Source organism: Oreochromis niloticus, linkage group LG8 (assembly GCF_001858045.2).
Source record: "Oreochromis niloticus isolate F11D_XX linkage group LG8, O_niloticus_UMD_NMBU, whole genome shotgun sequence".
Classification (NCBI taxonomy): Eukaryota; Metazoa; Chordata; class Actinopteri; order Cichliformes; family Cichlidae; genus Oreochromis; species Oreochromis niloticus.
The window spans coordinates 25,680,904-25,695,046 of NC_031973.2; the positions used below are offsets into that span (position 1 = coordinate 25,680,904).

Sequence of the window (14,143 nt, forward strand, 5' to 3'; positions counted from 1 at the left end):
AATCAAGAAAATTACTCAACTCCTCACATGAGTCCTGATAAAGTAAAAACCTACAACACAAAGCGAGCAGATTAACTAGTATAAGCCAATTTAGTAATGAAATCTTATCGTTTTCCACATGCAATGAAGTCATGCAAAGGTGTTTATCTGTAGCCACTTTGTAGCTTCGTCAGTTTGGTTGCAATTTTCTTTTGATAAAATACAACATGCAGAAAATGTTACAAAATGAAGTAGAAACCACTGCTCAGTTAACAATGTACTGCTCGAGTTTACAACAGGACTTCCCATAAGAGCAGAATAAAGGGACAACTCACCGGAGAGATGTAACCAGATCGGTCATCCTGGTCTCTCTCCAGAGCCATTCTCAGCTGGAGCTCCAGCTCCTGTTTGTGCTTATTTGAGTCCAGGAGCTGCTTGTGACAGCTCTTCAACTGCGCCTTCAGGTCCTCAATCTGTAACAAGGGCAGGAAGAATATTAGAATATAAAATATATAATGTAGTACATATCTATATCCATCTATCCATCCTCTTCTGCTTATCAAATTCAGGGTCACAGGGGGGCTGGAGCCAATCCCAGCTGCCATAGAGTGAGAGGCAATTTTTAATCACCAACTGTCATAACCTCAATAACTGCAGCAAACGCCCAGTTATTGGTGCTGTGGGAGAAGGCAGAGAACCCAGAGAGGAGGGAGGAGACCATGCAATCCCCCCACAGAAAGGCCCTGACCATATGGTTATTTGAATAGGAGCGACTTAAAGACAACCTGAGTAAATGCAAACACGTAGTTTTTAAATGATGATTTCATTTATTAAGGAAAAAGCTATCCAAATTTACTTGGCCCTATGTAGGAAAAGTAAATTCCCCCTAAACCTAATAGCTGGTTGTGGCACCAAAAACTGCACCCAAGCATTTGCAATAACTGCAATCAGTCTTTCACATCACTGGGGAAGAAATTTTGCCCACTCTTCTTCTTGTTTGAGGTCATGTCAAAGCATCTCAATAGGATTTCAGTCTTTTTGTTTTTGTTTTTAGAGCCCCAGACCATCACACTACCACCACCGTGTTTGACTGTTGGTAAGATGCACTGTTAGTTTTATGTCAGATGTAGCATTGACTTCATTGGATTCAGCTTTCACTTGTTTAGCAAATACCTAAACCATTACACTACAGAGTTATTATTCATGACTATGTTATACTGTATGCAGCAATCATTTCAATGACAAGTTTAAATTTACTGAAGCTCTTAGAATGATTAAAACTAAATAAATAAAATCTAAAATGCATCTTCCCCCTGAAGCTTAAATACAGGCTTAGCTCTGTACTTGCTGACTGGATTCTTCACTCTGTATATTTGAATTTCACTCAAAACAACAGCAACAATCTAAATCAAACAAGGAAACATACCCCTTGCTTATAACTCTCCAGCAGCTGCTCCAGCTCTACAGTCTCTCTTGATTGCACTGTGGTGGGCAGCGGCACCCTCCTTTCCTCCCGTATGGGCGTCTTCTCTACCTGTCGCCAGTGTTCTTCGATCACCTCCTCCACCATCTGCTGCCTCTCCAGAGATACGGGACCTAGCGAATCCGGAGGTTCGTCTCCCCTCTCATTGTCGGTCCTCCCTCCTTCTTTAACCGATGCGGGCTCTGAGCTCGTCACGCTCTCATACCTCTTCCGTCTCTCCTCTCTTCTCCGACTGCGCTCGAGCTCCCCCATGTCTGCCTGGAGACTCTCTGCTTCCTGCGCCCGCTGTTGAGCCAGAGCCTGGGCTATGGGCCTGAACTCTGCCCAGTCGAATGTCTTAGAGCGGCCTTCTCGCCTGCGCTCGCGAGCTCGGCTCTTAATGACTCCAGAAGTGGCTTCTTTGTCTACAGATGAGGCCTCAGAAGAAGGAGAGTCCTGAGTGACATCTGGTCTGACCAAACCCTCCAAAGGAGAGAATGAGCCATGATCCTCGGTCGAGCTGAACGGCAACGAAAAGAAAGCAAAGTAAGTTTCTGCTTTCATGTTCTTTTTTTCATCTCTAAAGTTCAAAATTTACCTTTTAATGCATTAATATACATGAATATTACACGAAAGCATTGAGTTTCTTTATAATTGAGAAGCATGTGTAACAGCTAAACTGTGACTTGTACCCACCTTGCCACATCAGGGGCAGTGGAGGGTCTGACATTCTTCATGACTGCCTGGATCCAGTTCCTACGTATCCCTGCTGTCATGGCAGACAGAGTGTGCACTCCTTCCTGCGTCTAAACATGAAAAAGCACAGTGAATTACACACAGAGTGATGAGAAAGAGCGATACAGAGAGATGTAGCGGTCAGAAAATCCTGAATAGAAATCTCTCTTTATCGTAGTAGATTCATTAGCGCTTCTCTAGTAGCAAAGTTAGAAAAGTACGAAAACCCAAATAAATCACGCATCACTACAAATACAGTGATTATTTTTGTGCCTACACAGCTGCAGCATGTTCATAGATGTCCAATAAACAACAGTAGCAGTTCAGACTAAAAGTTATACACTTTTATTGTTTCATTTTTACGTGCGCTGCTGCCATCGTCGATTGTTAAGTAAGAGTTGATGGAGCTGCTCCAACTTTCCAAGTTGGAAGCCTGACTTGAGGGGGCGTTCCAGTTAAAAAATTCCAACCAGGAAGTTGGAAATTCTGACTAAAGTTGAACGCATCACATGGAGACGTCAGCTCATGGAGCTGTGTGGTTGCGTATAAGGAGTACTAGCAAAAGTGCCTGCAGCACTTTCCAAAGCCTTCATTCAGTATTTAGTGGCGACTCAAGGAAAATTAATATAAAACAGAGATGTCAGTAATGTGTGTGAGACAATATTCAGGGAAAGTTTCTTGCAGATTGGAGGGTACATACACACATTCTTACATTCTGAGTCACCAAGCAGTTTTTAAATTGGATCGGTGATTTTATGACTGCATTTATAGAATAAACCAAACAGACAGCCTCACATTACTGTTCACATAGGGGGTTAAAAAGGACCACTTGGTGGCCACTTTTTGGCAATGGCTTTGAAATAAACTAAAATTAATAAAATTAAAATATTCTTTTTGTTTAAACTAAATACTGAGTGACAAAAACACCCAGATGAGAGACAATATGAAATTTTATTGTGGATATCAAGTGGAAAATCTGGCATTTACCCCAGAAGACAAGCAGAACCACTAGCAATACTTAACATGTAATCAAGTGCAACAAAATCTAGACCCAAACACATGAACTGATACAATGTCATCAGACTGAAAGATTTTTACTTGAGTGGAAAGGTTCGAGACAAAACAAGCGAAGGCTCTTACATGAATCTGAAAGCCATAGTTTCGCTGAGCCTGGTATTCAGTTACATTGTAGCAGGTGGACAGGTCAATCTCACCATCCAGGTCAGAGGCCTGAGTTTAGATACAGAGAAACAAAGACGTATTTTAAAGGTAGAAGGAAATAAGAACATAAGGTGCGAAAGAGAACAAATGAGCCCACCTCCTCTGCAATTGAATCCTTGTAGTATCTCAGGCTGTGATCAGTCAGCACAAACCAGTACTTCTTCCACTTGAGAAAAAATTATACAGTTTAAAAACAGAGCTGTGTAATACAGCAAAGTAGCACAGCAAGTCACATATCGAGTGTCCACACAGTCCTATGCGTCAGTGTAGAGTTTGTCTCTTTATATATCTTATAAAGACATATTTTAAAGCTTCCTAGCACCACCCTCGTCTTTCAAGTCCATTGAAGATGGAACATCAAAGTGTGGCCACAGGTGTGTAAAGGCCATCGAACGCTACAGACAGACAGTAACTCAGGTGGACAGTTCACGTGCTGTTTGAACAGACGTTCACTCTTTTTTTTGGAAGACTCCAGCAATCATTTTCATTTAGCTTTCAATGTTTAATACCATTTTCAGTTTCCTCTTTACGTTTCTCTTAATTAGCTAATAAAAATGGTACCTGGCCTTGCTCGTCAAGTTTCACCATCCAGCCCTTCTTGAAGTTCAGCAAGTCCGGCTAAAAAATAAAGAAATAAATCAATAAAGAGAGGATACAGATTCTAAGAACACTTCACAAAGCAACATGTGTTGCAGCAGCAAACTACCACCACCCATCTTCATTTTAAAAGAAAGCATCAATAAGGACTTTCTCAAACAGCACCTAAACAAAACGAGAGGTAATGCTAGTGGCAGTGTGTCAAATTCAAGTTCAATACCTCACTGCTAGCATTCAAAAATCAGCAGCAGCTAAAACACATGCTCACTCAGTCGGCTGCAGGGAGAAGTTGACCCTGCCAGCAGATCAGACAAGGATGAGGATTTAAATGTGGACCGCTGACTGGGGCCAACTTCTGCCACATGTGTTGCAGGGCTGTGCTGCCCACAGAACCCAAGTGCTCAACACGGTGTTGCCTGACACACACACACAGACACGCACACGTGAACAGTGACCACAGGAAGCAGTAGGAAGTTGTGACGGGCTCACACACACTCAGACATAGTCTCCTTTTTCCATCTTATATCTAGCGGAATGAATTCACGCAGCATAGCAAACCGCACACAGAGAAAGCAGGATGAGAAGAATAACCTGGAGAGAAGGGAGGGAGCAGGGGGCTGCGCCGCGCCCTGCAGCACGGGGGTTACAGCACCCTTGCACCACCACAACAAGGCCAAAGGAACATTAGGAAAGAAATCATACATTGATAAAGTTTGTCAGAAGTCACAGTTGGTTTGCATCAGATATTCTATTTAAAGTCAATCTTATTTCCATCAGACTATGGCTGATAGAAATAAGACATGATCAATATAAAGTCAACAGAACTTGTTCCACCCTTATTTTACCAGAAAAAGGCCGATGATAATGAATTTAGCGCTACGTCGCGAGCAGCAGCACATGTGCTAATGTTGGGGCTACAGCAGTTTTACAAACCAATACATTAGGAGCATGAGTGAAATAAACAACAAAATGACAAAACAAAATGTTAACGCTCCCATCAAAGCAGCCCTCGGCTCAAAAGACCACAGTGTTGAAAAAAAGGTAAGTGGAATTCAGTAATGTGGAGAGATTTTACACATTTAAAGTCAGATGAAGAAGGATCTGAAACAGTGCTATATCCTTGCACAGTTGCCCATTTACCTGCACAATAAACTGCAAGGACAGTTACTTTCTCCTGTAAAATGCTGCAGCCAGTAAGTATCAAAAAGGTTGGATATGAACAGCTGACTGAAGTCAGAGAAAGTTGATTCTGTTCATCTGAACGTACCATTATCTACTGGAGAAACATTTCGCCACTCATACAAGTGACTTCTTCAGTCTTCTGAAGAAACTTTATAGTGATTTTAATCATAGACAGAAAGCAAAATTTTATTACATATTATGTTATATATTGATAGAATGAAAAAATATAAATAAAAAAAATCCTAACTGTGTATTAGACTGAGCCATACAGAAGAGGATTAGAGCCACTGGAAGAGGAGGGGGGGAAGACCAAAATAAAAATTGTGGACTTCTTTTGGAATTTTTGAAATCTGACAATAATCTCAGAATTGTAGTTAAAAATAAATAAATAAATAAATACTGGCCCTAATCCTCTTCCATAGTTCCAAGAGGCAACCTCTAGGGCTGAAAAATAAGCCTGCTTAAAAAAAAAAATAATTAAAAAAAAAAAAAAAAAAACACAGTTCCTTTAAAGGTCACTTAAGACTTGCTCCAAAAACAAGTCAGTCCCCATAGACTCTCATTACATACCATTTAGTTGGACTTTTGGGGGTATTAAAAAAAGATATTTTTATTTGGTGGTTTGACTGCTAGCGATGCTAGTACACCAAGCGGACAGCTATGGGCTAAGCCTCATATGATAAATCTGTTGCTTGGTATTAACTAGCTGTGTCTATGTGTTGAACATCTGCAGTTTAGCTGAAAAAGAATGCTAGCTGACAACTGAGCGTGTCATGCTCTCATTGAACACTCATCCAAATAGGATACCCAAGATAAGTGTAGCCAAATGCTAACATTTAACCTCCAATGTGGGATCCAGAAACCAATGGATATCTTTATGGTGGCTTTGTCCTTCTTTTATTTACAGTGTACTCTAAATGCTCAGTTTCTGACATTTTTCCCCCTCTTAGATCTAAATGATGCCAAAGAAAGGGAGCATCCTTCATACGGTCACTTCAGGCTTACAGTCCTGGTTGTGTGCGCAGAGCCCCATCAACCTGCTATTCAAACCTACTATTTGTGAGGAACAGCCAATGAGCAGAAAGTTTTAGATAGTGGCTGGAACTGAGGGGCTTCACAAGACCCAGTAATAAAATCAAAGAACTATTTTGAGCTGTGAGACTACTTGTAGCGAAACAAGATTAATATCAAGGTGGAAATGAACAAAAACCCTTCAAGCTCAAAATAGCGTACAACAAACCCATGTGCACCGTAATGCTCCACTTGCACCAACAGTGTTAATAACCCCACTAAATCTGTACATAAAATGTTTTTTGTGGCATACTGTTGGGTGATCTCTGCTGAGAGTTTGCTCAATGTTTAATTCTCCTAACTGTGTTACCTAAGCGAATCACGCCTCTTAGCCTCGAACAACAACAAGCCAGCGATCTCTCTCCGCTCGGCTGAAGCCCTGGCACTGCGGCTGACCTCTGATCCTCCGGCTTAACAGAACAAGAGCAGCTTTGTTTACGAGGCCACAGACAGAACGCACTGACCTTTCAGTCCTGGAGCGTTCAGGTCTGAAAATTATTAGGACAAACTTTGAACCTGCTCCTTTATTCATCACCCTATTGAACCATATTCATTACTGGTTCACCGTGGCTTTTAGCAGCAGCATGGCATGACTTTAGCAGAGATTACAAAACAACAAGTACAGTGACAGTTAAATAAGACACTTTACTATTTATGGATTAAATATTAATGTCAATATTCAACTCCCATTTCAGCCAAACAGTCCAGATAAACTTACTGTATGCTACCTACACAAGCGTCAAGCAAGCTTAAAACTTCCTTTGCTGAGTTGCTGAAGACAAAACGAGTAAAAATAATAAACTGGATTTAGATGCGATGTGTGGAAATGTGAAACTTTATGCGTACTCTTAGTTACTGTATATGACTATTTGTGCATTTCCCAGATTTTTCATGTTGTTCTCCAGCTATATTTTAAGTAAATTAATAAATATCTTAACATATTTATTAATATCTAATCTTTATTTAGATATTGAATAATATCTTTAATATTAAAGTTGATTCATTTTTAGGCAAAGATTGTCCCTAAAAATAATTCAAGATTAAAGGGGACTTATTGCTACCATTTCCTGCTCCATATTTTGTATTCATGGATTCGTAGCGTTTTATGATTCACAGTGTAAAACATAGATGAAGATTCATTTAATGAGCCTTGGTTCTTCCCCTCAGTTCACACTGATTGAAACAAGTAGTGCTTTTCCAGCAGTACCTACTCGGCAGGGGGTTTCAAGCCATCTGAGGTGATCAGAGAATGTGACGTCGTCAGACTGCTGACTGAACAGCTAGTCAGCAGCTTCATTCGATGAGTGATGAGAGCATCCCCTTCACGAAAATTTAAAATTGTCATTTTTTGAAAGCCAGCAACCTGAGAAATAGCAAAAAAACAACAGGGGGGCCCTCGAGTCTGACAAAAAGTCACAGACCAAGCAACAGGTAAACCATCGTATACAAATGACGTCATGGGATGTTCGGCCGGGTTGCTGTAACGACCCTACGCACATTAAGTGGTACTTGATTGTAATGGAAAACAAGTCCTAATGAGTCGTGATGCGTGAGCTTGTGTTAAGCCAATCCGAAAAGGACACTCACAGGATTTACTTGCGCTGACATGGTTAAGCTGTACAAACTCTGACTTTACCATGTTTAACATGAGCATCCACCACTGTCCAAGTATACGAGCGGGGAAAATGTTTTTTCTTTAAAAAGGAAACCTACTAGAGTCCCTATAAACGGGGCTCTTTTAGCCCAGTGAAACGTCCCTATGAGTGGCTTTAAATGTAAAGCCAACATTACACAACATGTTCAATGAATGTAAACAAACTGCGGTGCTGAAGTTTTTGAATCATCTTATTTATTTTTTAAAAATCACAAACAGTTTTTTAGGTAACTAATGTGTAAGGCAAACGTATAACACAACAAATGAATAATGATGTAACGCGGGATGACGAACTAACAATTCCCATCAACATACTGAGCAAACAACAGCAGCTGACTTCTTATCATCTGCGCTGCTGCAGTGACTCTTGCCAATTAGTGAGTAAGGCTGGAAAACAAACTGTGCTCACTTTGAGAGGTCACTTCTCAACAGGAACCTTTGGAGTTTTAGCATGATCGCAGACTTTACATAAACAAGAGAACACTCACCGTCATGACTGACTCAGTGGTCCTCCGGTCCAGCGATTTGGCTCTCCTCAGAGGGGGCAGGGTAGAGGGAAAGTCCAGACCCTGACCCACGTCTTGCCTCTGTTCCTAAACAACACGCACATATAAACACACTTAAAGGAGCTCTCAGTAACTTCCAAGAAACTACTGTCACTAATGACACCCACAGCTATTTAGTGAACTACAGTCAGCATTCCCATGCTCAACATCAACAATACAAATGATGAGTAATTTATAACACTTCCACACGCCCTTACATTGCACTGCATCCTTCACATAAAAATCAGTCCATAGTACAGACGAAAAAAGGAAGCATAGATGCATGTTTCAGTTTTCTGTGAGACTTGTGTAAATTGGCTCTACCAGAATGTTTGCATAATAGTGCAAGTAATAAGTAGCGGGCAAATGTTTTTATAGAAAACACACAGAATAGGCAAGAATCACTGACCCATTCTTTTGTAATCAGGTCTGTTTGAGTGGGTATTAATGAGCTGTGGAGAAATTTCATGACAAACACTACTTTGTCGAGCCCATGTGTTTTATGAGGCCGAATCCGGCACTGAATCAAAGAGACTGAAAACAAAAATACACACTGTTAGCATGAGGCTAAATGCGTCAGCTGGAAATGTGTGCATTGTTTCAACGCAACAATAAGGAGAACAGAGCGTTTGTGTGCAGTAAGAGACACACAAGCAGTCTTGGCTGCTTTATTTGCGTACGTGTACGTAACATTTTTATGGTGAAACAGATCCAGGGCCAAACGGTGTCCGAGTGGGGACTCTGTGTCGGGTCACTGTCTTTCTAAACTCAGGCCCGAGTTGTTCTAACCGAGCGCAAGGGGCTAGGGTGGGAAAGGAAAATGTAATCACCAGGGGAATCCCACCACAGAGTGGAAACTGGAAATGAATACAGCAACCCCTGCTGACCTCTGACCTACAAGCAAAACAAAGACAGGACAGAGAGAGGGAGAGGACGGAGGGAAGAGGGTGAGGATAAGGGAAAAGAAAGAGGAGCGGTGGGATAGCGGCGGGGCAGAGGGGGAACCAAAACTTGTCCTGGTAGGTCCGCTGCTGAGAACACATCTGGCTTGCCATGTGATGTTGTTGAAAATCACTGTTTACACATATTGCCATATCTATTGTGAACTGCAGCACAATATTGGCACTGTTGGACTGAACACACCCACACTCCCACACACACACAGACCCACACACGTTACCTCTCTCTGGAAGCGTCTGAGTTCACTTCGGCCCTGTCTGACTCTGCTTCTCCCCGACTCCTCCACCTCCATTTTCTCTGGATTCTCCAACTCCAAGGCCTCCAACTTCTCGATAACACCGGAGCGACTGCAAACAAATGCACACTTTGGTTAAACATGTAAGGCATTCAGTTTCTATAAATCGTCATGAATGGTAATGACACTGAAAGGCTCTTAGGGTTGGCATGTTGACCTAACTTGTACTGTGTTATAAAACTGGTCAAGACGCTGGAGTTGGGAATGAGTTAACTGGAAGAAAATTAGAGACTTTCTTCTACAGCAGCCTGACAAACATTTAGAGTCACTAATCAGATCAGTTGTCCTAGCTCTGGGATCATCTGCTTGTTTCTGTTCTTACAGTCTTGCTGACTGATCACAATGGACTTGTGCTGTTAAGACTGATTGATTTACTCATAGTAGAGTATAAATCTACAGGTCTGCTTAAAGCAACCTGTAGCATTATAGTACAAATGGATTCCTAATTCAAAAGTGCCAGGCCTCTCTGTGTAGAGACCACATGTTTGCAAAATTACCCCAAAAAAGCATCATTCTCCAATTACTTGAAACCCTGGGAACTTTTTCCCTTTGGCATTGATGATTGGTGCCAGATACTGGAAGCAATGTTGCAAAACTTGCTTATATTTCTGATCCTGCAGTCACACAGCAGGTAAAGTTGTTGATATGTTTAGAAAGATTTTACTGCTGTAGGATTGTGCATTAGAAAAGATCTAAAGTCATTATGGGTTAATCTTCAGGTCTGTGACACTGTAGCAGCAGGTTTTTAAGTCACGCCTCCTAGTGGGAAATGAAAGCTTACTCTGCCAGTGCTGTCAAGAAATGTTTCTTTGGGTGAAGGAAAAAAAAAAAATGCAAATACTTTAAATGTCAATGTAAAGAGTTGAGACGTTCCCAGTGATAGTCATGGGTCTTTGATGTAGTGGACAGGCTGATCATTTGCAACAGATTACGTTAAAGAAACTGATTCACAGAACGATCTCCCAAGGGTAAAATGAGTGCTGGATCACAGATCCGAGAACAGCCTACGCTCGCTCAAGTCCATCTGCAACCTTCCTCAGTCTGTGACACAGAACACCGCCTGCTCTGACACATTCCCACACAGGCCTTTTGTTCAATAACAGAAATCCGCATTACAGAGAGGAAGAGGGCAAGAAGCAGTGGGAAATATTATATTACTCTTTTGCTTAAATGTTGCCCTTATTTGGGGACACTTCTGCTACAGTTGCTGCCCTTAAAAGGGAATAAAGCAGAGGGGAGGAGGATGAGGACAGTGTGGAGGCCACCGTTTGCCCTAGTCAGGCTCACATGAAGTTGTCAGAAATACACATCAGATGAGGAACAGACAAGGACCAAGGGTGGGCGTGTGCTTTCTGGCTAAGTGCTGTTGCTTCTGTTACTTCATTTCAGTTAGGAAAAAGAAAAGTACCACTTGGCGCATGCTGTCTTTTTAAAGAGAATTTCCTTGAACTTTACAGTATTATTCAAACTAAAACCAAATGACTGAATGTGAAATGGGGCAAAAGGACAAAGGTTCTTCTGTTAGCCAGGCAGGCCTGAACCAGACCATGTAAGCCCATCATACAAGGACAAAGGCTCGTGGCTTTTGATAAACCTGCATGAGGTAGCCACAGTGTGAATGATGGAGACTCAAAACTAGTAGAAAACTAACCCAACAGTAGCACCGTCTACTTATAGATGGATCTTGCTGACCAGAGGCTTTGCTTCTATCATCTCATCCTGAGCTGAACTAACAAACTCAGCAGTGAATAAGTATGAACTTTCAGGAAAGGGATTTCGGTCGTAATGGGATTTAATGACATTTCTCGACCCTTGTTTATGGTCAGGGACCACAGCTTCGAGTTGTTGTGTCTATTTTCCATTCTTAGCCCCACATAGCAAGGAATGTCAAAAAATATAAAGCTGGCTGCTGTTGCTACGCAGATGCCTGCCATGTTAATGTGCCATTTACATAATGAGGTAAGTGTTGGAAAGCGGCTCCGAGGCTGCTCCCCTGGTTGCTGTACAGACAGATGTGTGCTCACTTGAACATGAACTGGTTCAGGACACTAATAATGTTCAAGGGCCACTTTCCTCCTCCTCCTTTTCCCTTTAGGCCTGGCAGGCATGGAGCTATCTGAATGGCACAGGAAGCTGGTTCTGGGAGGAAAAAGATGACCCCGCTACCCCTCTAACAACCTCGCCTACTAGGTTTGTTTGAAGTGTTGCCCTCACTGGTGTCTGTGTGTGCGAGAGAGACCTTTCACAAACATAACCAGTGGTGGAGAGTCAGATTGCTGAACGGAAAGTACAAAATCTGCACTGTGCGCTCATAGACACTGATGACTTTTTTAAAAGGAGGAAAAAGTTGAAAGGCAGGGGCAATTGTTAAGGAACACATTTTCCCATAAAAACACGGGTGAAATACTGATCCTATCCAATATAACCCAGAGAGCTGAGATTCTGAGAAAGCATTCCACTGACCTGGTTCATCAGGTTTAATCAGATGCTGATTAAACTACCAGTTCAGAGCAGGATCTTATCACCTTTGCTTATCAACATGCTACCTGCATGCTCATATGTAGTACTTTTTTCAATCAAATCCATCTGAGCACAAAAAATACAACTAACACAGAGCTAGAGCTCATAGCTTGTGTCATATATTTAAATGTCTGTGGACAAATGACAACACCGAGTGACTTAATCTAATTGTGATCAACTCCCAGAGAGCTTTACTGACAGTCAGGAGTGGCTGGCTATCGACCGTAACTAAGACTTAGAAGAGGTAGTGTCATTTATTTTCTGAGATATTGGGAAGATGAGACAAGATGGATCCAAAAGACGGCACAATAACTGTACAAGTCTGCACAATTCACCATTTCCACTGATCAGTCTGACTGAATTTGTGACATCACGTTTTTTAAAAATCAGCCAGATTGCATTGACAGGTGGTTGCATACAAAGAGAGACGTCTTGTAAATATCTGTGAAATCAGATTATCGTTAATGTAAAATGAAAACAGCTCAGCTTCTAAATGCTTCCATTGTTGCTGTTTTGCTGGATGATTTGCATAACATAAGAGCAAGTTTAGAAGTCAGTGAACACTGACCTCCTCTCGGGGCTGAAGACGGCCTCTCTCTCCTGCCTGTCTGGGCTCCTGAACCGGCTCCTCTTCTCGGCCTTTCTAGCCTCGGCCTCCAACCGCCGAGACCGCGGTGTGTCGTGGTGGCTGTAGGAGTGACCGCTCCTCTGGGTGGCCGGGTGGCTGTCTGTGCTCGTCACCGTGCTGCCGCTGGCATCCGAGTCGAGAGAGCTGACCGAGCCGCTGATGTGAGAGCCGTTGGAGAGCAGGGAGCTGCCAGAGGGAAGGGGTCACTGGGAGCTGGAGAGAGGCAGCGCGGAATGCCTCCCAGGCTGGAGCAGGAGCCGGTCGGGGACAGCAGGTCGCTGGGAGGCTGGGGGTGGAGCCGTGTAACGGCAGGCCGCCCCGGTCCACTTCATCACCGTTCACTGAGCCTGCATCAGAAGCCTGGGCCGCAGAGTCCCCTACAGATGAGGAACAGAGGATGCCATGATGCCATATATTTATTTAAAACAAAATTAATTGAATACGTTTGACTTTTTTGTTCGTTTGAATGTTTTTGTTCAATAATAAACAAACCATTATCTAGAAAATAACTGGCTGGGTAAATCCTAATGAAAAACTTAAATGTGGTGTCTTTTTCACTTGGTTACATCCTTTTTGAATATCATCTTTGATCTAATCTATAATGTGTTATTCCTCCTTACCTGCAGGGGGCAGTGGTGAGCCTGAAGGTAGCTCAGCAGCAGTCCAGACTGCAGCCCCTTCAGCCTCCCTCTGGTTCAGTTCTTCCTGCCAGATGATGGAGCTTGAATCTGGAACTTTTTCTGCTTCTGGGATACCAGACCCAGTTACTGCTACCTTGGCTGGGCCCGGCTCCTGGATGTGAACGCACAATGAAGTCAAAAATGAAAGCCTAAAGAAGGTGGCGCATGATCCTGACCTTTGAATGTTTGTGTTGTGAGGAGGATTACCTGGGAGGTGGCAGGCTCAACTTTGCGTTTCTTCTTCTGGTTCTGTTTGTTGGTTCGGGGGTAGACAATCAGCTGTTCACTCCACCTGCAGGTGCGAGCGTGCACAAACACACATGCACAAAGATTTCTGAATATCAGACATCAGCATCCAACCCTGTGACAACCCATCAGTAATCATATCTGGACAAATTACCCATTGATGATTTCCTTATTCTCTCCTCTGATGTAGTACTCCTGGTCGGGTGTGATGATGCACAGTGAGTTCTTCTGGCCCGTCTTGGGCTCTGCATCAATGACATCTGTACAGAGGTTCATGTTGACTGTGCCCTGAGGGAGCGTGCTTGGCTAGAAAAGACACAATATGAAAAAATGAGCAGAGATGCATCCAAATATTTGGATATTTATAC

The 14,143-nt window shown here is 42.6% G+C and overlaps 1 protein-coding gene across 1 annotated transcript in view; it reads right to left on the reverse strand.

Annotated features, from left to right (window-relative positions):
• Positions 1-14,143, reverse strand: part of LOC100711979 (myosin phosphatase Rho interacting protein) — a 44,508-nt gene that overhangs the window by 13,647 nt on the left and 16,718 nt on the right. The window contains 14 exon segments of the mRNA XM_005447936.3: positions 315-452; positions 1,406-1,961; positions 2,138-2,247; positions 3,317-3,406; positions 3,495-3,563; positions 3,959-4,015; positions 8,390-8,494; positions 9,627-9,753; positions 12,790-13,042; positions 13,045-13,140; positions 13,143-13,226; positions 13,470-13,641; positions 13,737-13,821; positions 13,930-14,081. Coding sequence (XP_005447993.2) covers positions 315-452; positions 1,406-1,961; positions 2,138-2,247; positions 3,317-3,406; positions 3,495-3,563; positions 3,959-4,015; positions 8,390-8,494; positions 9,627-9,753; positions 12,790-13,042; positions 13,045-13,140; positions 13,143-13,226; positions 13,470-13,641; positions 13,737-13,821; positions 13,930-14,081 — 2,094 coding nt within the window.